We start from the raw sequence: 26,573 nt of genomic DNA on the forward strand, positions 1-26,573 counted from the left end.
GTGGAAGCCCAAAATCTCTGTAAATGTTTATGAAAATTAATAAAATATAATTATAGAAAGAAAAAAAATTATTTTTGGTAAGAGAAATAGGAAGGCATACTGTTTCAAAAAGAAAGGCTTATTATACAGGCTAAGACAGAGATATAAGCCTCTAGTGAATAAATGTTAACATCAAAATGAAACATCTTTAAAATAATTTTTAAGGAGGAAAATGCAACAGTAATCCTGTTTTTCTGGTGCTCTGATGTTGGTCTCATCAGTGGACCAAGGGCATGGTGGTAATCAGAGGATGCAAGGAGAGATGGGCCAGAGGAAGTGGATTAGGGAAGCTGTACCCCAGAAATACAGCCACCTTTCCCAAGAATCAGCTTTTGGGATATGAAAACAACTGCTTTTAGAACAATGCTTCTCTAATTGGATACACTACTAGAAACACAAATGAAGCTTTAAATACCCTAACGTTCATTCAATCAAGTCTTGAGAGGTAGGACTCCGACAACAGAATTATTTTAAATTACATAATTCCATTTTCATAAGTGCAAAGTCAGACAATGTCATCAGAAATCAGAGTGACTCCTCTGGAATGGAAGATTATGAATGGGAAATGGCCACAGGGAGACCTCCCAGACAAGTGTTCTTTAAAGCTCCTAGTAATTCCAGTCACGAGGGAGTTCTGGTGGTGTAGTCCACAGAGAGCTGCACTACTAGCTCAAAGGCTGAGTTCTCTCTGGTGGTTTGATAGCAACAGCCGCTCTATGGGGAGAAAGATGGGCAAAATCCTCCCACGAGAGTTACAGCCTCTAAAAACCGACCATGAGGTGGTTCCAGTGCACTGGCCAAAAGTTGAGTTTGTTGAGTGATTCCAATAAGTGGTTATGTTTAGACTCAATGCCTTAGAACTCTAGAAAGCCTAAGAGGAAATGATTCTATGATGAAGTGTTGCCCCACAACAGTGATAAATGTGAATGCTATGCCTTCCAAAATTATGTGTTATGTGTTAACTCTGTGGCTATTATCTAATTTGAGAATGAGTTTTCTTTGTTATGAGCACTATTAGTGTAAAGTGTGTCTTAAATCACCATCACATACAAAAAAATGGAGCCAATTAAAAGCAAGGAAATACAACTACAGGGAAATAGATGCCAGGTCACATGAAGATCACCAAGAAAGTGAGGAACAAAAGAGACAAAGACACATTTTCCCAGAGGCAAGAAAGAGAAAGAATGCCCTGAATGCAGACTTCCAGCTTCCTAAATTGTGGGAAAATAAATTTGTTTGTTAAAGCCAACCATTTATAGCATTTCTGCTACTGAAGCATTAGTTTAGACAGATGCTAATCTGATATGTGCTCACTTCTCAAAGGAAAAAAGAAGGAATGTTGAAAATAATAGTGAAAGGAGTCCAAGTTCCAATACTGAGCTTCTTACTTATGGGATCTTAATCAAGTTCATGAAGCTTGAACATGTTTAAGACTACATTTCTTTCCATAGTTTCTATTGTTGTTGTTGTTATCTGCCGTCGAGTCGCTTGCGACTCATAACAACCCTATGTACAACAGCCCTAAACGCTGCTCTATCCTGTGCCAATCGTGCTGCCTCTGACACACCTATCTCGATTACCCCAGTCACTGAATCAATCCATGTCATAGAGGGTCTTCCCCTCTTGCGCCATCCCTCCACTCTCCCAAGCATGATGTCCCTCTCCAAGGACCTGTCCCTCCTTGCAACATGCCCAAAGTATGTCAGACGAAGCCCCAGAATCCTTGCCTCCAAGGAGTAGCTTGGTTTAACCCTTTCCAGGATGAATCTGTTTGTTTTCTTGGCAGTCCATGGTACATTCAATACTCTAGTTTGACCAGGGGAAGAACAGTAAATCAGAGTTCAGGCTCCAGTCAAAGCTATTAACATTTTGCACCCAATTTAATCCAGGCTTTCTTATTTGAAACTTTTTAAAAGTCAGACTTACCAGTAAAAACTGAGTAAATTCTGCATATGTCAAGTGTCGTTTTCTTTCTTTTCCAAAATGTAGCTGCACAAATTCTGATTCCCAGTTAAATGGAATATGCTGATGAATTGTGGTCTGTCCAAAAACTTGCTTCACATCCTCTAATGGGAGGGAGGGGGGAAAAAGCCAATTAAAACAAAAGTCAGGTTGTTCCTTACAAAATGTTATTAAACAAATATTTCTTTCCTAAGTCCATTTCAAATACACAAAGAGAGATTATAAAACCATGGCAGAAATTAAAGAATTGGTCAGGATTTCAAACTTAATAAGCCAACCAAAGCAACATGGAGGTTGAAGGAGAAATCAAAGTGTTACTTCAAAAGAAAGAAAAATCTAAAAGACCTTAGGAAGTATTATCTCATTTAATGAAACATCAAACTTATGTAAATATAATATTACAAATAACCTTATTTGTCTTAACTCAACATATATTGACATATTTTAAACCCAGAGGAGAGAATGTAATTGTTAGTAGCAGGACACAAATATACATACAGATACACACACATAAATACTACACATCTCTTAAATATAGACTTTAATCAAATTGCTGTTGTTGAGCAACACTGAGTCAGAATTACCACCACAAATTTTTTGGAAAGGGCATAGTTTAGAAAATTAGTCAGACAAAAATGTAAAGCTCACATTCAACATCCTTAATCCTATACTTGAGATTTTAAAAGTCCAGCAATCTATCAAAGTAACACCTGACAAAAAATGAGATGGGACAGAAAGGGCAGCAGCTCAGTGCTTTAACTTTGCACTGTACTTGTAGAGTTCAAAGGAAATTGTCAGATTGTCCAAACAATCCCCTTTCAAAATGAGTTACCAAATATACTAGTTACTAATTCATCACCACTTTTAACCTCTGCTTAAAAATGGTCAGAGGATTCAGAGTGAGGGAGGGGAAGAATATGAAACATTTCTAAAGCTTCATTTTTTAGTATGCTAGTTTTCTATTCCCAAAAGGGTGTTTAGAAGGTGAATTATTATACTAGTGATTTTTCCCCTTTGCTTTCACATCTTTAAATACATCTACCAAGCCGCCTTATTTTTATGACAAAGTATGCCTGACACCTTTCCCTACCCCTTTTGTGTCTATTAAAAATAATTTTTAAAAGGGGGGAAGAGTTTTTTAGATCTCCAAAGGATGCCAGAAATCTTGGCAAATGTTTCTACAATTTTCCCCAATTTCCTATTTCCACCCCCATTACACCCACAAAGTTTTTCTTCCATGCTTTTAAAGTTTCCAGAAAATGTTTAAGTCTTGCCATGAAGAAGCAGTAATGCTGCCATCAGCAAAAGGCTGGGTGTGTATTTGCACAGAGAAAGCAGTAAAAATCAGAATTATGCTGGTTATAAATTTTATAAAAGGTGGCAGAAAACCTCAGGTTGGCCCAGGGGGGGACAATAAAATAAAAGTTTTAAAGTTCAATCCTCAATTTCCTTGTATTTATTCTGTCTTCTTGCCTTCAGGGAAAAAAAGACACAAAACAGGGCACGAGAAAAAGTGACTCAAGCATCAAGATTTGAACAAACCAAAACCAGACAGTGAGTCTAATCGAGGAGGGTCAGTAAAGTAGGAGGGACCACTCTTCAAATTTCCCTCCAGTTCTAACACATCTGAGAAGAAATGCCAAAACTACAATTCAAATACCTTGAGTTCAAACCCTATTCCTAATACCAGCAGCAAACATTTTCTTGGGCATTTGCCATGTGCTAAGTGTGCTGTATTGGTTATACACATGAGCTGCCACTGCAAACAGCTGGCCTCTCATGTGAATGTCTGCTTGAAGTAACACAGAGGAATTTGGTCACTGTAAGTATAGAACTCTATCTGATACGAAAACTGACAAGTCTCCATTCTCTCTCTTGTCATATTTGTGAGTTGCTTTTAAATCAGCTCCAACTACTAGTGACTTTCTACAGAATATGAAGAATGGGCTAGCTCTATGATGTGTGATATATGTGAGTTCACTGACGAGGCAACTATGTCAATTCACCTTACTGAAGATGTTCCTCCTTTCTGCTGAGCCTTTACCAAACATGATGACCTTCTCTAGCAACTGGTCTTTCCTGATGACATGGCCACTGTAAGCAGACGCTGGCCAGCCTTTCTTCTAAGGAGCATTCAAGTTATATTTTTCCAAAGACTGAACTAGTTGTTCTTCTGGTGGTCTACTGCACATTCTGTCCCAGCATCATCATGTGAATGTACCAGGTCCTCTTTCTTTCTCACGGTGCAGCTTTCACATGCATGTGAAGTAACTGAAGAGATCAAAGTTCATCAAACTGACATTGACAATTGTATTGATACTGGCAATTGATAATCTGTTTAAAACTATGTCTATCTACTATGTATGCATGCATGTGTACACACCTATTCATTGCATATATATTCTTTTGAAGTAGGGTACCATCTCCTTCCTTGGAAGCAAAAGCTTTATTTCTCACATTCATTTTCCCCATTCTGTTGGTGAGCATTATGCGGGACATGTACTATTTATGCTCTGAGTAGTGACTGATTTTAAATGAATCAAAAAGGTTTATAACAGTACAACAGGTTCAACACAGTAGTGTTGATACTTATGGCACCAATTATATATTACTGAGAAGCTATTTCAATAATCTTGCCCTAATAGTTCAGTGAAATACAAAAAAACCTCATCAGTCTAGTGTGTTAAAACCCCAGCCATATTACTGTGTTAGGGTTCAAGAATATGTATTTGAACAGCACCTAAATTCAAATTTTTCAGATACAAAGAATTAGATAACATTTCGGGGTGGGGGGATATCTTAAAGATAAATAGAAGAGTTAGATTCGTATCTTTCTCAATTTTAACACCCCTTCACAACAAATAAAAGCATCATGGAGAACTGGAGAACAATCTCCAGATGAGCTCATGGGATACAGTAATGAGGAAACAAAACCCACTTACAGGGCTGCCACAAAGCAACTCCAATGGCAAGCACTGACCCCACCGTCTATGTGCCCACTGTTCGGTGGAGTTGGGCCAGGTGCTGACCAGAGAACCCGAGAAGATGGTCCCAGTGACCAGCTTCTAAGCTAATCTAAGATAGCAGCTATTTTAAGACTGATAAATCTTAGCTATCAATTTCATTTTTTTTCTAATAAAAAAATAGTATTTACTTAGAAGCATTCAGAGTGTCAACAAAATAGCTGCAACTTTTTTTTGTTTTTCTTTCTTTTTTTGCAATTACAGAGTGGTATTCAGTTAACAGAACAACAATTATTTTGTAAAAGCTGTATCAGACAACTGAAGATGAAAAAAAACCAAAACCTACCATCCCCATATATAACTAATTTGTGCTGTGCACCAACAAGAATCTGCTTTAAGTTTCCATGCCAATTTACAACCCCCATACTGTACCGGGCAAGGTTAGTGGCTATTGAAAATATCACCAGGACAGGGCTATCTAAAGACACATTCGGTAGTGTGTTAACTATAAAAAAAAAGACACTGTACAGTTTAAAAAAAAATCTTACACAGCCTTACATGTCAATTTTTTTTTTTCTTTAAAAGGAGTGAGCTGTGTACAGGGGGGTTAAAGGCTTTATAGACAAGAAAAAAACTGCGCTACAACCAACTTATTCATCATCATCATCGTCATCCTCTTCATCCTTATCTTCTTCATCTTCTTCCTCTTCCTTCTTCTTCTTGCTTTTCTCGGCCTTGACAACTCCCTTTTTTGCGGCATCAGGCTTGCGTTAGCCCTGTATGCAGCAATATCCTTCTTGTATTTCTCCTTCAGCTTAGCAGCCTTCTTCTCATAGGGCTGCTTGTCATCGGCAGCAGTATTATTCCACATCTCTCCCAGCTTCTTCGCAACATCACCAATGGAAAGGCCAGGGTGCTCGCCTTTGATTTGGGGGCAATACTCAGAACAAAATAAGAAAAAAGCCGAACGGGGCCTCTTGGGATCTTTGAACTTTTTTGTTTCGCCCTTAGGAGGGATATAGGTTTTCATCTCTCTCTCATAACGGGCCTTGTCCGCCTTTGCCATGTCTTCAAATTTACCTTTCTCTTTAGCAGACATGGTCTTCCTCCTCTCTGAACACTTGACAGAAGCATCTGGGTGCTTCTTGTGCTCCTCTCGGCAGGTTTGCACGAAAAATACATACGATGACATTTTGCCCTCGGCTTCTTAGGATCTCCTTTGCCCATGGTTAGTTATTTCTCGTCCGCGAGGCACAGAGTCTCCCAGTGCCATCTGGCTCTGCCTGGCACGGTGCTGTCTCTATGGAGCTCAATGTACTACAATGGCTGTGAGAGCGGGAGCCAGACGCAGCCTCCTCACTCCGCTCTGTAACTAGCTATCAACTTCGAAGGAGCACAGCTTACGAGCACGTAGGTCCTGTGGAGAGTGGGCATAGTGCTGTGCTGAACCCACAATAATTAATCAGTAAATCCATGCTGTTGTTGCTGTTGTGTACCGTCGTGTCAGAATCGACCCAAAGCTGGCCTTCCAATGGGTTTTCAGAGGCAGTTAACTGCACAAGAGACTGCTCACCCTTTGGTGGATTTGAACCATGTGCCTTTGCACTGGCAGTGCAATTCCTGACCAGTATGCCATCACAGCTCCCTGCTCTACTGAATCCACAATAATTAATCAAAACATCCAAGGTCCCCCTATCAAGTGCTAAAGTGTAAGCGAATCTCATGACAAAGAAAAGAGGAAAGCACGTATAGACATAGGAAAGGAAGACTTCTGGGAGAAGGTGAAACTGGATCCGGCACTAAGAGGCTGTAAAAGATTTATTCAAATGACCTGAACTGAGAAGAAGTGTTTCAGTAAAGAGAAAATCAAAGAAAGGATATTTATCTTTAAATGGCTTAAGAGTGAGAGCCCTTTGTACCAAAGACACCTGAGTAATGCCCTGCTCCAGCCACGGATATTGGCATCATTTGCCAAAAACAAATTCTTTTGTCAAACTCCAAGAATTTAATGCTACATTTATGAGGAAGACACATTTGCTGCGGGAAGAACAGTTGGCCATGAGACTGTGCTGGAAACAAATTAACAAAAAGACCTGCAGTTCTTTATTTGGCCACTTAGTACATATTCTGTACAATTAGTTTGTTTACTCTCCTGATTTACCTAACAGAGGCTTAAATATTCAAGTATCACAGGCTTAGATATTCAAGTATCATAGACTATTAAGCCATTCTTACTTGATAAACCACCCACTCATTACTATTAATGTAGAGCCCATCCATAGCTGACTCTTCAGTGGGGTTCTGGAAGCTGTAAGTCCTATGGGAGGAAACTGCCCCTCTTTCTCTCAGAACTGCTGGTAGGCTTGAACTACCAAAAAGGTTCAGCCTTTAGGTCAGCACTACAAATCCCTAAGGACTATGCCACCAAAGCACCCTTAAAATAACAAAAGAAGTCCAAAAATTATATTCTGAAAATGACCAGAAATTTTTTAGAGACATTAAACATTTACAAAGTATGGACTTCTTGTTGAAGTGATAAAGATATCAAAGCTGTCTGCATAATTCTGTGAATATACTAAAAACCATTAAATGGTGCACTCTAACTTATGTTGTTGTTGTTACGTGCTGTCGAGTCATTTGTGACTCATAGCGACCCTATGTACAACAGCCCTAAACTCTGCTCTGTCCTGTGCCAATCACACTGTCTCTGAAACTCCCATCCCGATTACCCCAGTAACTGAATCAATCCACCTCATAGAGGGCCTTCCCCTCCTGCGCTGTCCCTCCACCCTACCAAGCATGATGTCCCTCTCCAAGGACCAGCCTCTCCTTACAACATGTGCAAAGTATGTTAGACGGAGCCTCGGAATCCTTGCGTTCAAGGAGTCGCCCAGTTTAACACTTTCCAGGATGAATCTGTCTGTTTTCCTAGCAGTCCATGGTACCCTCAATACTCTTCTCCAGCACCACAGCTCAAAGGCATCAATTCTCCTTCTATCCTCCTTGGTCATTGTCCAACTCTTTAATGCATAACAAGTGATAGCAAAGACCATGGCCTGTATCAGACACATCTTTGTCTCCAGAGAGACACCATTTCTCTTCAGTACTTTGGTGAGGTCCCTAACAACATAATTTCCCATGGTAATACATCTTTTCATTTCCTGGCTACTGGTGCCAAAAGTGTTGACTGAGGAGCCAAGCAAACTCAAGCTGTGAACAATCTTAGTCTCTTCACCATCCATCCTGATGCTGCCAATTGGCCCAGTGGTGAGAATCTTTGTCTTCCTGACAGTGAGCCTCAATCCATATTGGAGGCTGCAGTCCTTGACTCTGCAGCAAGCACTTCAGGTCCTCCTCAGTTTCAGCAAGCAGGGTTGTGTCATCTGCATAACGCAGATTGTTAACAGATCTTCCACCAATCCTCATGCCGCATTTCTCCTCATAGAGCCCAGCCTCCTGGATGATCAGTTCTGCATACAGGTTGAAAAGATATGGAGACAGGACACATCCCCGGCATACACCCTTCCCAAGTTTGAACCATGCAGTGTTTCCTTGTTCTGTTCTGACGACTGCCTCTTGGTCCAAGTATAGGTTTCTCATTAGCATGATCAAGTTTTCTGGGATTCCCATTCTTCTCAGAGAATATGAGTGAGTTATAGGGTATGAAAATTGTATTTCAAGAAAAGTGTTCTCACAAAAAAGCTGAGATATATCATCAAAGAAGATACAAAAATGACCAAGGAATATGTGAAAAGATGTTCAATGTTATTAATCATGCAAACCAAATCTTGATCCTCACTTGTTGTTGTTATTGCTGAGGGCCATGGTGTCGAGTATGACCCATAGTGACCCTACAAACAACAGATCGGAACCTAGTCATATCCTGTGCCATCCTCACACTTCCTGACACACTAGAGCTCACTGTGGGCACTGTGTCAATCCACCCGGTCGAGAGTCTTCCTCTTCGTTGCCAACTCTCTACCTTTCTTAGCATCATGTCCCTCTTCAAGGAATACCCACCTCTGAGCAACATGTCCAAAGTATGTGAGGCAAAGCTTCATCTTGCCTCCAAAGTGCACATTGGCTGCCCCCTCTCAAAGACATATTTGTTTGTTATTTTGGTTGGGTTAAGAGAAGAAGAGTTGGCAAGTGTGTGGAGAAACTTAGCCCTCAAGCATTCATTGCTGATGAGAGTGTAGAATGGCACAGCTGCTGTGAAAAAGTTTGGCAGTTCCCCAAAATAGGAAACATATAATTTCCATATAAAAACCAAGCAATTCCCCTCCTAGGTAGGTATATATCCTTAAGAATCAAAAGCAAGACATAAGACACTTATAAAACAAGCCACATTGCTACCCTAGTCACAAGAGGGAACAATCTAAATGGCCAAAATGCAGAAGAATGAATAAAACAAGCAAAAATGCAGGCATACTCTAAGTGCCCAAAAACAGATGAGGGGATAAACCAAATGTGATATTCATGTACCATAGGTATTACTCAGCAATAAATAGAAATGAGGTTCTGATACATGGTTGAATGTTGAAGTCATCAAGAAATTCAGAAAATACCTGCATGAAGCCAAGCACAAAGGGAACAAAGGTGGCATGATCTCACGTAGATAAAATATCTAGACTAGGCAGATGCAGAGGCCAAAGTGTATTTCTTGTTACCAGGGGCTGTACGGAGGGACTGAAAGGGGTACCATTCCTTTGGAGGCCCAGAATTTTCACAGGGAGGGGGGATATTTTAGAGGTGAATAGTAGTGACGGTTATGTAACATAATGAATGCTGTCAGTGAATGATACATGTTAATAAAGGTTGAAACAACATATATTTTGTTATATATATAATTTTATCACAATTTATAGTTCGGTTTTTTTAAAAAATAAAGAAACTGAGATCTGTCTCTTACTACTACACAATAGTAAGCAACTGATGTCATTACTTATTCGGCCTCCTTTCCTTTAGCTTGTCCAACGGGGATTATTACCTCGGTGATTCTAGAACTAATTGGGCTCAACAAAACATTCTGAACATAGCAGGTGACTGAAAATAAATGCTACAACGGAATGTTGTCGTTGTTATGTGGCGTCGAGTCGCTTGCGACTCATAGCGACCCTATGTACAACAGCCCTAAACTCTGCTCTGTCCTGTGCCAACCGCACTGTCTCCAACACACCCATCCCAATTACCCCAGTCACTGAATCAATCCACCTCATAGAGGGCCTTCCCCTCCTGCGCTGTCCCTCCACCCTCCCAAGCATGATGTCCTTCTCCAAGGACCTGTCTCTCCTTACAACATGACCAAAGTATGTCAGATGAAGCCTCAAAATCCTTGCCTCCAAGGAGCAGCCTGGTTTAACCCTCTCCAGGATGAATCTGTTTGTTTTCTTAGCAGGCCATGGTACCCTCAATACTCTGCTCCAACACCAAAGCTTAAAAGCATCAATTCTCCTTCTATCCTCCCTGGTTATTGTCCAGCTCTCTGACACATAACAAGTGATTGCAAAGACCATGGTCTGTATCAGATGCATCTTAGTCTCCAGAGACACACCGTTGCTCTTCAGTACTTTAGAGAGGTCCCTAACAGCAGACTTTCCCATCGCAATATGTCTTTTAATTTCCTGGCTGCTGGTGCCAAGAGTGTTGATTGTGGAGCCAAGCAGATTAAAGCTGTGAACAATCTCAATCTCTTCACCATCCATCCTGATGCCACCAATTGGTCCAGTGGCGAGAATCTTTGTCTTCTTGATATTGAGCCTCAATCCATATTGGAGGATGCAGCCCTTGACCCTCAGCAACAAGCGCTTCAGGTCCTCCTCAGTTTCAGCAAGCAGGGTTGTGTCATCTGCATAACGCAGATTGTTGATAGATCTTCCACCAATCCTGATGCTGCATTTCTCCTCACAGAGCCCAGCCTCCCGGATGATCTGTTCTGCATACAGGTTAAAAAAGTATGGAGACAGGACACACCCCTGGAGTACACCTTCCCAATTTTGAACCATGCAGTGTTTCCTTGCTCTGTTCTGACAATTGCCTCTTGGTTCAAGTATAATTTTTGCATTAGCACGATTAAGTGTTCTGGGAGTCCCATTCTTCTCAGAGTCAGCCACAGTTTGTTATGATCCACACAGTCAAACGCCTTTGCACAATCAATGAAGCACAGATAGACATTCCTCTGGTACTTCCTGCTTTAAGTCAAGATCCATCTAACATTAGCTACAATATCCCTAGTACCACAACCCCTTCTAAACCCAGTCTGGACTTCTGGCAGCTCTCTGCTGATGCGTTATTCCAGTCATTTTTTGGATAATCTTCAGCAGAATCTTGCTTGCATGTGAAATCAATGATATTTTTTTATAATTTCCACACTCTGTGGGATCACCTTTGTTTGGAATGGGAACAAATATAGATCTCTTCCAGTCAGTTGGCCAAGTGGTTGTCCTCCAGATTTTTGACACATGGTGTGCACATCTAGGGCAGCATCTGTTAGCTGATATATGTCAATTGGTAAATTATTAATTCCTGAGGTCTTATTTTTTGCTAGTTCCTTCAAAGCAGCTTGATCTTCCTTCATCACCATAGGCTCTTGCTCATATGTTGTTTCATTAAATTCTTCTGTGTCTGCCAATTCCTTTCGATACAATGAGTCAGCATATTCTTTTCATCTTCTTTTGATACTTCCTGGATCATTTAATATGCTGCCTAAAGCATCCTTGATTATAGCAACTGGAGGTTTGAATTTGTTCTTCATTTCCTTGATCTTAAGAAATGCTGAGTGAGTTTGACCCTTTTGGTTTTCTGACTCCAGCTCCTTACACATTTCATTGTAATATTTTACTTTATCACCCCGTGCTGCTTTTTGAAATCTTCTGTTTAGCTCTTTAGTATCTTGAATTCTCTTTAATTATAATAAAAATTGTCATTGAGGCACTAAATATTTACAGATGGTACAAAAAACACCCTGGCATAAGGTTATTTGGAAGTATGACAGATTAGACATTTCTCAGAAAGCAACAGTTTTCATGAAATATTTAAAATCTATCTTTTCTTTAGCCCACATATTAAATTTCTGAATGAAAACGGTTCAAAAACTAAGTAACTCCCTATTACGTTTTTGAAAGTATGGAAATTATGAAAAATTAAGAACCTCCACTCTTTACTTTGAAGATCTTTCAGATACTAGAAATATTTAATTGGCAAATTACTTGCACATGCCATTAAGTGGTTAGACTGAATTTGCTTTTCACAAGTCTGTGGGCTCTCATTTCTTAACCTCTGGTGCACTGTAATCTAACATCATCAAGGTCTTCACTTATGCAAATTTTAACTTTGTTCATTTTTGTTTTCATACAGAATAACTAAATTAATGCACTTTAATTTCAAGAAAGATTCCTTTTCTGAAGCTGCAAATCAATGAAAAGGAATTTCCCATTAAGATAATAAAGATTCATCAAGCCATATTATTTGAAACACTGAACCATAATCGCTCTCATGGATTCTAAAAATTCTATTAATACAATAAACACAAAGGGGGTGTTTCTGTTCAACATGAAAGTAAACCCTCTCCGTGGCAAAGAGTGCGTTGCTGACACGGCTGCACTCCATCTCCGAGCAGCTTCCCAGGGTACTTTCTCCAATGTGTGCTAAATCTTCAGAGAAAGTTGTGGTTTCGCTAAAAGGGAAATAATATTCCACCCTGCTGATATGGTTAACAACAGCTTACAAGGCCTCCATCCTTTAAGCAGTGAGCAAAAGACAAATTGTTGAATTCGTAAGTTAAATAACATAATGGAGTAAGTGGATGCAGACCTATCTCTACTGCCATATGCTCCAATATCAAGGTTGCCATTTCAAACCCTTTTGACAAGTGCCTTTTTATATTAATCACAGTTAAGGGTCTGAAGAGGAAAGAAGTATTCTGGCTACAATTCAGACTTGCTCAAAGAAGTTCTAGGGGGAAAATGGGCGCCATTAAAACAGTAAGTACAGAAGAAGTACTTCACACTCACAGTCCGTCTCATTAAAACTGAGTTCTCTGTACGCACTGGCAAACTCTCTTATTATTTTTATTATTATTCTGAACATGTAGGCACACTGGTGTTAAGTATCTTTCAAAATCTAAGCATTCGCACAGATATACCACTCACATACAAAGGTAAATTGAGCTCAGTATTAGGTAGAAGTCATATATGGTGTAGGTGGATACAAAAATTAGAGGTAATTGAAAACTCTTCCAGTTCTGGATGTGGAGAGGGAGGAAATGTCTGGGATTTGACACTGTGTAACATCATGGAAAGTACACTGTTCTTCAAGTGATAGAGACAGAGCCATGGTTTCTCTGATACCAGTCACATTCCCTTCTGAGAGCTTTGTCGTCCATTAAAAAAAAAAAAAAGACGAAAGCTAGACCAGCCATCGTCAACAGCAGTAGGAGCCTTGTTTCTTTGGAAAATTTGTTCAAAATGCATTCCTTCAAATCCCATGCCCAAAAATAATGATTCATGAGATCTTGAGTGAAGCCATGGTGTCCTGAGTTTTAACACATGGTACAGTGAGACACAGCCACCACCACTCTACTTCCTGCCAGTCACCCCCCATGATCTGCCTTACTGTAAGAATCGCTCCTACTCTAAAATCCAGCAGATCTATAAATCTTCAAGATTAATACATTATTGAAGTCATCATAGTGAATGTAGGCAAACAAAGAAAAACAGAAAGATAAATGCAGGCAGATATTCAACATTAGATACTGTCTAGTGCATATATCAATTAAATCAACGGCAGAGATGCCAGCAGATGCTTTCAATCTACCTAGCAGATAGACTGGTAAAAAGAAAAAAAAATTCTTAGCAGCCTTCCCCAATATCAAAGGCTGGTCCTTTACAATGGTGTGTGGAGGTACATACGAGAATGTGGTCACTCTCCAGATGTGACACGCCACAAGAGTCACACTCCAAAAGAGTTCTTTAATCATATTTTGTCAATAATTACTGGTACCGTTCACCACCACTAAAGAAAAGGAAACCAAAAACTTCTACCAAAAACTTCTTAACCAAAAAAATTATCTAGAGTCCTAAAAATTCCAACACTAAACTCTTTACTGTTGTTTGGAGTCCAATTCACAGGGCCCCCATAGAACACGAGCTCTGGAGCCTTAATGAACGGGTAAGGAGCTGTCCTGCCAACCCAAAGACAAGTGGTTCAAATCCACTAGCAACTCAGCAGAATAAGATGGGCAATATCCTCCCACGTGATTTACAGCCTGCTTAACCCACTAGAGGGCCAGCTATCAGTCAGTCCCAACTCGATGGCACGTAAAAACATAATGTGACAGAGAAAAACTGTCTCACAGGGTTCCCAATGCTGTTCATCTTTACAGAAGCAGACTGCCTCATTTGGGCTGGTGGATTTGAACTGCCAGGCTTTCTGTTAATAGCTGAGTGCCTTTAACCAGTGCACCAACAAGGCTCCTTAAAAAAATACAAAGACTTTGCATTCTTTAAATACAAAGATAATATCTGTATTATTTAAAAAGCCAATTTCCTCAGCTAGTTGCCTTAGACGCATGTTATCAAAAATAATTTCTTGCAAAAGCACTAACATACATTTAACCCTACTTACATGCTTCAAAAGCAGATGTACTACAAATGTACACCCACAGTGATCCCATATTAGTGTAAAACGGTTTTATTTCAATTAAAATGTCTAACTATCCACCCCCAACATATACCTAAACTATAATTTTCTCTGAGAACTTCCAATATGTTCCTGATTTTGTTTCCTTTATCAACCTATCAGAGCAACTCTGCCTTGCAACTGTTGGAAGAAATCAGTCATTAGCCGCAAGATTACAGCAAATTTTCCAATTTAGAAAAACTGTATTTTTATCTCCCCTCATACTGAAAGAATAATGGTATAATTTTACTATTTTTAAATGAGCAGTACAGTTTAAAATAGTCAAATTTTCCCAAGGCTCCAAGTTTCTGAACTTATTCCTCGCATTCTGTTCTCTACATTTTCTTTCTTATTCCCAAGTGTTCTCCACCCTTCACCACTTCCTTTCCCTTTACACCCCAACTCTCCCTTTACTCACCCATCCCACCCTCCCGAGGCCCCCACACACACTCAGCTCCTCCACACTCTTGACAGTCTCCCAAAGAATGGTTAACCTTCAGGCAGTACTTAACTAAGGAGTGGCTTCACACAGTTATTGTGATTTACTCTCCAATTGACATTCTTCCACCTTCTCAACAGGCCTGCTTTCCCCCCGCCCCCCCTCCCATTTTTAGAATGGAGTGATGAAGTAGCAAAAAGTACAATATTTTAGCCATTTGAGCATGGACAATTCTCAAATTATCCCACCAACTGGAAGTGCTCTCTGATACTACTATCTTTCAAAATTGAAGCCATTATGGTCAATCGTGCAAATCCGTATTTAGCTTTTCGCAAATAGTGGATTTTTGACCCAATGAACTGGAACAGCTTCTGAATAGTCTCTAGGATCTCTGACAAGATACTCAGTGCCCACGCATGCCACAATTCTCATCAATGTTGGCGTTATTTACTTTCAAAACTCATACTGTCCTTATCTGGAATTCTCATTTTCTATTGGAGTGTGTGTGTGTGTGTGTGTGTGCTATGCTCAGTGTCAAAAATAAAATCAACTGTAGGACAGTCTGTTTCTTTCTCCAAAATATTTTTGTGAAACATCTAAATCAGAAAAAAAAAACCCCTTATTTGTTTCTATTTGTCCGTTTAGTCTCTCAAATATTATTAACAAAAAAACTTTCACCAAATAATGCCTCTTCTCACATATTCTCTCTCAGCTATATTATCTGCATATTTTCTATTTCAAGTGTCCTTACAAAGACTGTTAGTACCGTATATTATACTCTATGATTCCATTCTCTCCCTTCAAATTGAGGATGGACCCAAAGATTAATAATCATTTCAATTTTTAAAACTCTTACAAAAACTACTCTATAACCAGTGTTTTGAATGATAATGCTGGAAAAGTCTTAAATAAAATATATTCACTAGTTCAACTGCTCCTCTATCAAAAGTTGTCTTATCTTTTGGTGGTTTCTCCCCCAAAGAAACAGTCAATTAGATGCAATTAGATGAAAGCTTAAAAAAGGATTGTGCCAATTCATAGAATCTTGAGTAGGTATTCAGGACCGCAGGGTGGAGCGCCCTTGTCTTAACCTCAAGTTCAAGGAAAAGTTCAGAACTTCACCCACATCATCACTACTCTCACTAGCAATGCTGCATAATGAAACTGAGCCCTATGGTTATATACTACAAATAAGACCTTTTAGATAGGCATCAAGATGTTTTTTAAAAATTGTGTTCACCATAATGAAAAATAAATAGACAAACAGAATAGGAAAATACACACTATTATTACTTGAGGGAGTGGGGATTATAACTTAAGATCTTAAGCTAAGGGAGTGCTATGGAATCTTACTTAAGCTACATGAATTTTCAAAGTCAAACCATAACTTTGAGACAAAAAGAGGAGGTATCTCGCACATAACTGACTTATTTCACTCAGTATGTTTTCAAAGTATGTGCCTATTGTTGTCACCTACTATAGACACCATAAGTAAAAAATATCAGTAGGAATATTTACATAGTCAATATTTTATATATAGAGAGAGAGACAGAGAGACACAGAGAGAGAGACTATTTTCAAAAGTTTTACATCGATTCAAAGAGAAACTCAATTATCTCTTCAACAAGGACTCTCATCTTTCCTTGTTTTAAATTACATGTAAAATGCTTTGCACAGTGGTTGATATGTAGTAAATGGTCAATATACTTTAAAGGTTAAAATGATGCTACTTTCCTTCTCTGAGAGTGTGCAATACCACATTATTTGCAGAACAAACTCAATAGGTTCTACCTTATTGTTGTTATATGCTGCTGAATCAGATGCAATCCTAGCTGACCCTCCACTGCATTTTCAGAGGCACTAAGTCACAGGGGAGGAGACTGCTCATCTTTCCCCTGTGGTGCAGCTAGTGGATTCAAATCTTGTGCCTTTGGGTTGGCAGTGAAACTTCTTCTTAGTTTCTTCTGACTGTCCTCTCATTCCACGATGAAATTAGGAGCCAAATTACATAAAGTGATTCTTGGAAATATCTCTAGAGGTATCCAGAGACATGATTTATGTAACCTCTCCCAAGTGATTACTGCCAGCAGACCCCCAGAATTCTGATTGCTCCTGCAATAAATCTACAGTCCATATCACAACACCTCAGAGTTTAAAATCATCACTTGCTCCTCATGGTCTGCTCAGAGTGTCTCCATACCCGTCTACCCACTTACTTCATCTTCCATTATAGAGTATAATTTGTGACATTACCCTGAATTTCACTAGTTGGCTTTTTTTCTCTCTTTAATATTATGAAGCAAAGAATTCTTCAGTCCTGTTCACTATCTTCAGTCCTACACTACAGTAAGCATTCACAATATGCCTCTAATCATTTTTTGAGCTTACTCAGCTCAATGGTTTTAAACACTAGCAACTTACTGATAATTCCCCAAACTCTCCCAAACGCCACCATATCTAAATGCTAGCTGACATCCTTTTTTCAGGTGCACAATCCATATCAAAGTAACCCTCCCAAAGGGAGCTCCTGTTCTTCCCACTTTCCATCCCCTCCCACTGCAGGTCTCCCATCATAGCTACACTATTAATAAAACTGGCTCTTTTCCAGCTGGCCTGTCCTTAGACTTTGAAGTCATTTCTAAAGCCTCTTCCCCGCCCCACCCCTTGCCTGAATGAGCCCTGGTAAATATACTGTATTACATGTTTGGCTGATAACTGAGAGGTCAATGGTTCAAATCCATCAGCCACTGCATTGAAGAAAAATGAGGTAGTCTCCTCCTTCAAAGATTTATAGCCTAGGATAGACGCTCACCATGGGCTGAAATCAAACCAACAACACTGGAGATTTCTTTGGCTCTCTCACATCCAATCAACAGAAAACCAGGCTCGCCCTTCAAATTTACAGAAGTCAGGCAATTCTCACCATCTTCACTCCTCTACTCACCCACCCTGATCCAAACTAGCTTCACTTCTCACTTAGATTATTTAAGTTTCCTAATTGTTCTTTCTCTTCCTACCCTGGCTTCTCTGTGGGCTATTCTCAGCACAATAGTCAGCATACTTTAAAAATATAAAGCTGATCATGGCACTCCTCTGCTCAGAACCCCACACTGGTGCCCCCGGTCCCTTACAATAAAGCAGAACTCCTCACCTTTATCTGAACGACCCCACTTGATCAGAGTCATTACTTCTGTGCTTTCTTTTCTTACAAGAACCCTTCTGCTTCAAACAGTTTCAGCTTCACGGTCTTTCTTGCTGTTCCTCAAAGACACCAAGCACATTCCAGCCTCAGAATGTGGGAAACAGCCATTCCTTTGCCCTGGGACAGTTACTCTCCTCCCTCCTCCCCATAAGTATCCCACTGTAACTAAAGTCTCCTCTATTTGAAACCCTCTTCTTTTTATTTGACTTCCAGGGAGCATTCTGAATGTGAATATCTTTGCATGACTCTGGGTTCCCTTCATGAATTCTCTTATATACCAGGAAGATGGTCTCTTCCTTTAAACATGGATCTGGGTCTCACCTTTGATGAAGGCAACACCTACTGTAGTACCTTACACAGATCAGGGGTTTGGTAACAATGGTGACTGAATCTCTTAACAGATGGAGAAAGGGCCAACAGCTGCCCAAGGGGAGTGTGATTATGTGCTCACTGACCCAGATCCTGCCGCATGGCCCTGTGAGCTTTCTAACAATCACCTCATCTACTCTATTCTATAACCACAATCTGGCTTTCTGTATCCCATCATGACAAAGAGCCACTGGAATCCCTGAAAGGCCAACTCCAAAGCAGCTATGGGTATTATACCTACATCCTGCTACAGTAGGACCTGGACTTGGAAAACTGTGAGAAGAATTAGAAATGGAACTGGCCTCATGAACATAAGAAAAAAAAGTAAGCAACTTGGCCTCTCAAGACCTGAACAAGGTTTACCTCAAATCTTTCTTACACACTGCCTGACTCCTGCACCCAGGCAGGCGTCTTAGAAGTAAGACAGCGAAAAGCCTACATTTTGGAGTCATGCCTTACTAGATTCCAGCATATTCCTTCAGAAACTATGATTAGCTGTGGGAACTCAGACTTTTATAACATTCTTAGTCCTCATTTTCCCCATCTGTAATAGAGATAACAGCACTACTTCATTCGCTTGTTGTTGCTATTGTTGTTAAGTGCCGTCGAGTCGCAGGCGACTCATAACGACCCTATGAAGGAGAGTCCTCGACACCTGAGTGCCCTTCTTCCTCTCTCTAGGTTCATAGGGTTTCCGGAGGCAAGCTATTATGGAAGTGGATGCCACTCCTCCTTCCACTCATAACTTGTTATGAAACTAAAATAAGATCATATTAAAAAATTCTGATCATATGCTGTCTTGTGCCTGGTTCTCATATCAGGCTCATCAAGTCAGATCTGATTCACAGCAAACTTCCTTTGGATTTCTGACGCTGTAAATCTTAACAGGAGGGGAGCCCAGCCATCTGTCTCCCATGGAACTAACAGTGGATTAGAACCACTGGAGAAGCATGAACTTTGGCTACCAGTGCAACATTCCATGGACTAGGACACTAAAGCTGCGCTGGTACCAGGCAACTACTCAATAAATACTGGCAATCGTAATGAAATTTATTAACCATATTATCACCACTGGCAAAAGGGTTTCTTAACAGCAATCATTACTTAACTAGGAGAACATCCCTTCAGGTTCTAGGACTAGAAAAGTCCAATTTCTTAGGCTCCAACTTGCATTAGGAGTCTCTGCACTATGAACAAGCACCTCTGGGGTGGGTAAGGTGGGGCAGTGGGATATTTGCTGCTATTGTTTTATGCCATCCAGTTGGGACCAACTTACAGCTGATCCTCCAGTGGGTTTTCAGAGGAGTAAATGGCATCTTTCTTTTTTTAAAAACAGTAAATTGCATCATCTATCTTTCTTCCACAGAGCAGCTGGTGTATTCACACCATGTGTCTTTGAGTTGACAGCACAATTCCTTACCACTAGGCAATCAGAGTATAAGAATAAGTCATGATAGCATTATACAGCAAAATATTACACAACAAAGACAAAAGAGTAAATGTTACATTTTAAAATGTGGATTAAGGGAGCCCTGGTGGCCTAATGGTAAGAAGTTGTGCTACAATCTTGAAGGAGCATGGTTTGAATCCACCAGATGCTCCACTAGAGAAGGCAGAGCAATCTCCTCTTGTGCCAGTTAGATCTGATTTGAAGGCACACAATCAAAAAAACCCAAAAACAAAACAAAAAAGTGTGGATGAACCTCACAAACAAAATGCTCAGGAACAAGAACCCAGACCTCAAGAGTGTGTTCTGTAAGGTTCTACTTATCTTGAATTCAAAAGAGGCAAAACCAATCGATAGTGACAGATAACATTTGTTACCAACAGCGGTGAGTGACAATAGCTGGGATAAGACTTCTGGAGTGCTGGTACCATTCTCTTTGTATCAGGACAGTGGTAAAACAGGTGTAAAAAATTCATCAAGATGTAGTTTATTATATACGGTTTTGATATACATTTTTTATATAAATGATATAAATTGGAAAGGGTGTACACCAGGGATGTGTCCTATCTCCACACCTTTTCAACATGTATGCAGAGCAAATTATTGGAGAGGCTGGGCTCTATGAGGAGAAGCATGGCATTAGGATTGGTGGAAGATCTATCAACAATCTGCGCTATGCAGATGACACAACCCTGCTTGCTGAAACTGAGGACCTCATGCACTTACTGCAGAGGGTCAAGGACTGCAATCTTCAGTATGGACTGAGACTCAATGTCAAGAAGGCAAAGATTCTCACCACTGGACCAATTGGTAGCATCAGGATGGATGGCAAAGAGATTGAGATTGTTCACAGCTTCAGTTTGCTCGGCTCCACGGTCAACACTCTTGGCACCAGCAGCCAGGAAATCAAAAAATGTATTGCGATGGGAAAGTCTGCAGTTAGGGACCTCTCTGAAGTACTCAAGAGCAACGGTGTCTCTCTGGAGACTAAGGGGCGCCTGATACAGGCCATGGTCTTTGCAATCGCTTGTTATGCATCAGAGAGTTGGACAATGACTAGCAAGGATAGAAGGAGAACTGACACCTTTGAGCTGTGGTGCTGGAGAAGAGTATTGAATGTACCACGGACTGCCAAGAAAACAAACAGATCCATCCTAAAGAGGGTTAAACCAGGCTACGCCTTGGAGGCAAGGATTCTGGGGCTTCGTCTGACATACTTTGGGCATGCTATAAGGAGAGACAGGTCTTTAGAGAGGGACATCATGCTTGGGAGGGTGGAGGGACAGCACAGGAGGAGAAGACCCTCTATGAGGTGGATTGATTCAGTGACTGGGGTAATCGGGATGGGTATGTCAGAGGCAATGAGATTGGCACAGGATAGAGCACGGTTTAGGGCTGTTGTACATAGGGTCGCTATGAGTCGCAAACGACTCGACGGCACATAACAACAACAACAACAAATATTTCTGCATGCATGCTATATTTCAAGACACTGTACTTCAAAAAATATAAGAAAAAAAAAAACTCAATAAGCCAATAAAGTCAATGTCAACTCCGAGCTGACTCCACAGGACAGAGTAGAAAAGCTGCAATGGGTTTCCTAGGTTGTAATCTTTGAAGATGCAGACTCTTAATCTTTCTCTCGCGGAGAGGCTGGCGGGACTGAACGCACTGATTGTTCAGTTTGTCACTGAGCGCTTCAACCACTCTCACCGGGGCTCTTTACTGTCATATAAAATACACTCCAAATGCAAATGGAAACTTTCACAACAAAATACTCTTCACCACACAAATTTCACCACAAATTATTATCTAGAATTTATAACTTATATGGATATCCCATTATACACCTGTTGATATCTCAAAATGCACTTCTTAAGCATCAGATACCAAATGTGAAAGCAGGAATATTGGAGGCAAGTTTTCCCTCAAAGGAAATAGGAAACTATAATGAACTGGAAATCAAAGTTACAAAATTGGCCTAATCAAGATCTTTTCATTTTGGCAAACAGAGAGCGAGTGATCCAGACATGAAAATACGGTAAACAGAAACAAGTCTTCAGAGAAACAGGGCATAATTTCACTGAAATGTGACCCTTGATTATCTACCCCTTGCTCCATCTGATTTTTGTTTAGTGTTTATCAGAACCAGTGTGAGTCAGGGCATGAACACGACAGCTTGTTGACAGACACTGGTGCGTACTGAGCTTAGTTACAGAACCACCACATCAAACAACCACCAGGTGGAAATCCAATATGTAAACAGATAACTGTAACCGCTCTCACTCTTGATAAAATGTTAAGCTGTGGGGCATGGGGGCTCCAGAGGCCACTTACCAGGCCTTTCCTAGGGCCCCAGGAAGAACCTAGATGATCCTCCGCACCATGCTCACTTCATGATCACCAGAAATGACTCTATCAATCTGGAAGGTAAAAAAGGAGCCGTTTCCTCTCTCGCCTTTTCCAGATTTATCCCATTCCAAAGGTGTACATGGCGCAAGATAACTTTCTGAAATGGAAATGGGTCGTTCTGGTTTGTATGGAGCTAAGGGAGCAACCAGAGAAGATCATTCTATTGTATGTATCACAGCCCACTCACGGACCCAGGTTTTCATTTTCTTAATACTGTATTAGGAAACTTGGCAGAGCAACAGTTAAACACTTGCTGCTAACAAAAAAGATAGAAATTTGAACCTATCCAGAGTCTCCAACTTAGCCAGAAATCCAAGGAAAAAGACCTGGAGACCAGAACTTCAAAAGATTACAACCTAGTAAACCATTCTTCTCTGTCATGTGATATCCCTGTGAGTCAAGAGCAACTCAATGGCACTCACGATACCATGGTTCTTCTACACAACAGGACTGATTAGGTTAGGTTCTCTTTCTTTCTAATTCCCAGTTTTCAACTTGGTACCTTAAATGCCATGATGAATTTTTAGGAAGACACAAGTATTTTCAGTTCTCCACAGTGCCTGGACATGGTTTACTTGTTCATTTGCTTATCTGTTCTGCTATGTACTGTGCATTTGGCTTCCATGTCAATCCTAACCAGCAAGTGACCATTTAGAAAAGACAAGTACACGTTTGTTTGGTTTTTTTCATTTCAAAGAACATCTACAGAGATTATGGAATTCCATTCACTCATTGTTGCACTTTTCTCCCCCCCATTCACTCCTCTCCTTGAAAAGCAAAAGCAAAACCCCCTCATTGGTACACAATCCCCCCGCACACCCCCACCCTTCCCCCACCCCAAATATACTCCACTCTGCAACCCTCATACAAGTACACATTTTATGATCACCAAGGGATGATGAATTTATCATATCATCACAAACAGACACCAAACATAGTCTGTGTATGTTTTGTGAGATGGTCCAACCTTGACAGAAATTACCCATGGAAGGAGGCCTGGTATTGGAAGAAAAGACTGTACTTTCTCCTACAACAATCATATGCAACTGATGACCTAACAGAATTGCTTTACAATTGATTCTGTGTGTGTGTGTGTGTGTGTGTGTGTGTTGAGGTCTTCAACACAAATAACTCTCTGAAGTAAAAAACTGGAGTTTCCAATCTCTTTAACGCCTCAAGTAAGGGGCGAGTGCTCAACATACAACAGATGGTTGACAAATTAATGGCTAACTGGCCCAAAGAACAAAGCATGTTCTCACACATCCAACAAAAGGAAATGCTTCTTTGATCCCTCAAGCTATTGCTTTTAGTAATATTTTCATAAAGGCCTTTGTTTTCTAGACAACACCTTTATTGGCAATAGATCTTTAATGTAAGGTAGATATTATCTCAATTTTATAGGTGAAGAAAACAAAGCTGAAATTATTTGCACACCAGCCAAGAAGTAGCTAGTAAGAGCTCTCATTCAAATGTACTTTCTACAACACAGAGATGATTCATCTCTCTTATAGCATGCTGTGTGGCATAATCCTGTCTTTTAACACACTAGTAGACACATTTCTTCCTGCACGAAAAAAGTCTCCCACTTATTTCCCCTGTCAGGCCTTGTGGTGTGATAGGACTGCTGTCAATGACGTTGCTGTCACTCCACACCAGCAAGGGTGTACTGAAATCAAAGAAAACCTCTGAAGACAATTCCTCAGTCCTCCTCCCTCCTTCCCACCCAGCTCTCCCATGCCTCCTATCCAGACTTTCTGGGGAAGGCAAGGAGACAAGAAAGAGAGCGAGAGAGAGCTCCTATGCTACCAGCACTGAAGGCACACAAACACACAGGCTGACTTTGTTCATCTGGGGCAGGGGAGGCTTGGAGGAGGGATGGGAGTGGGCGGATAGGAAGAGGATTTATCCTAACATTTCAACAAACTGGCTTCTACTTCCAAAGCCACCACCACCAGCTAACTGACTGCTCAGGTATTACTTAAATAGCTTAACGCTTTTTGTTTTCTTTTAAAGTAAGAAGTTGGAACTGAGATAAGAAATTGATGTTCCACTGAAAAGTTGTACTTACATTGGTGGCCAAGAAAACTGAGGTGATGAAGAAGAAGAAGAAGAAAAACATCAACTAAAATTATCCTAAAGAGTTATATATTAAGAATCTGAACTTAAGGAGATGTAAAACCAAACTAGGTAAGCATATAAAAGTTTGTATCTGCCCTAGTTGATCTAATTTTACATAATAACCTCATCATATCAAAAGAGCACGGAGCGAGGAGTTTGAAACAGAGGTTGTTATGGTCCACCATGGTTCCACCATAGCCAATGGTGTCTGAGCATAGCATTATGCATCACACAGCAAACCAAATCTCTTGCACGCAAGTCTAATTTTGCAAAAGTCATGCTTCACTCAGAGAGGTAGTTCACTGACACAATGAAAGTAATACAGAACAGCAAGTTAAAGATTTGATATTAAAATTAAAAATTAAACCAGAATCTCAAGTTCACTAAGTCAAGATTTTTTTTTTTAACAAAAAACAAAAAACAGGAAAACATTCAAAAGAAACACTGAAACACAGAAGCATCACTGTTAAGAGGGATATGGTTTAAGAAAAAATAAAAAAGAGGGATATGGTTATTCTTAAAAGCATCTCTACACACTTCCGTAGAAACAAACAGAGAAAAATGCTCACAGATATCCACGCTTACATTGGTACACACACCACTCACAGACCTTACCAAAAGTGACTTCTCCTTTGCCAGTTTTGTCAAACAACTGAAAGGCCACCATGAACAAAGCATCGGGGGCACACAGGACAGATTCAAAGGCTACAAATTCTTGAAAAGATATTAATCTGCAACATAAAACATAGACAAAGCATAATAAAGTCAGTAGCTTATGGAAAATGAAAGCATGTAAAAATATACACATAATATCACCACTAAAGAGACTATTCTATTTTTAAAATACTTACATGTAAAATTCCCTTTTACATACAGTGGACATACAGTGGACTAAAAGAACAATGCACAGAACATAAATACATGACAATTTTAAGGAAAGAGTGAAACACGACATGTGCATTATAATTTTCAATGTAGCTATTTAGCCTAATATTTATTTTTCAGATCTCAACCTTCCTTCAGGCATGCTGTTGAATTTCAGAATTAAAGCTTGAACTCATTAAAGATGTGACTGAATAATAGCAAAACATCAGTATACTTACAAGACATGTAAAAACAGTTTGCAAATATTCATTACTAGATCTAGTGACCATGTGTAAACTGAACCAAGGCTATTATAAGAGGAAAGCAGGGAAATACAGATACATCTGATATGAAACATGACCCCCCAAACACTTAATGTCTGTAGTGATAGACAACACTGGTTCATAAATGGCAGTGTACAGGAAAGACAGATCATAAGGCAGGGTCCAATACAATACAGCGGAACTCTGGCCAGTAATCAAAGAAATCTTTGTGGCAGCAATGGAACTTGAACTGGTCTTGAAATGAGTAAAATCAAGTATGAATTAATGGGCACAGAAGGGAGGATATTTATGCAGGAGACATGCCTACAGAAAGGTGCACCTGAGAAAGGTGAAGCACATAGAAGGAAAATAGTGAGCAATTCATCTCATCTGAATAGCAGAGTAGTGCATAAAAGAAAGCACTGTGGGATGAAATCTGAACCAGAGGATCAAAGATGGTCCTGGAGGAAAAGTTCGTCTTTTGGAAGCAAGGAGAAATTTAAAGTCTTTAAGTAAGGTGGTGGCATGGTCAAGTCTATGGGAAGTTTCCAGAAGAGTAAGAAGGCCCAAGTTATCCTTTACCTTTCCAAGGAGTAAAATAATCCATAAAAGCTTTCCTTAATAATTCCATAAAAGAATTATTCTTTATCTCTACTCTGTGAAATAACTATTCAAATATCTAAATGATAGCATAAGAAACAACAGGTTTCTAAAGGATACAGAGAGGAAGAAACCAAGAATGTCTGTAGGAGATAGAACATTTCATTATTTCTAATATATCTTACCCAGAGAACACATGTGCATGCAGTATAAGTGT

The 26,573-nt window shown here is 40.0% G+C and overlaps 1 protein-coding gene and 1 pseudogene across 3 annotated transcripts in view; both read right to left on the bottom strand.

Annotated features, from left to right (window-relative positions):
• The window catches only part of SLC25A13 (solute carrier family 25 (aspartate/glutamate carrier), member 13), a 220,490-nt gene that overhangs the window by 115,804 nt on the left and 78,113 nt on the right, over positions 1-26,573 (bottom strand). For 2 of the 3 annotated variants that reach the window (XM_006880228.1, XM_006880227.1), the window contains exons 4-5: positions 25,245-25,360; positions 1,966-2,105 (exon numbers count right to left, since the gene is read on the bottom strand). In XM_006880228.1, coding sequence (XP_006880290.1) covers positions 1,966-2,105; positions 25,245-25,360 — 256 coding nt within the window. The remainder of the gene's footprint in view (positions 1-1,965; positions 2,106-25,244; positions 25,361-26,573) is intronic. The other variant, XM_006880229.1, reaches the window with a different exon arrangement.
• LOC102865442 lies at positions 5,615-6,191 on the bottom strand (annotated as a pseudogene).

Source organism: Elephantulus edwardii, unplaced genomic scaffold, assembly GCF_000299155.1.
Source record: "Elephantulus edwardii isolate Elephantulus edwardi_28Jun2011 unplaced genomic scaffold, EleEdw1.0 scaffold00007, whole genome shotgun sequence".
Lineage (NCBI taxonomy): Eukaryota > Metazoa > Chordata > Mammalia > Macroscelidea > Macroscelididae > Elephantulus > Elephantulus edwardii.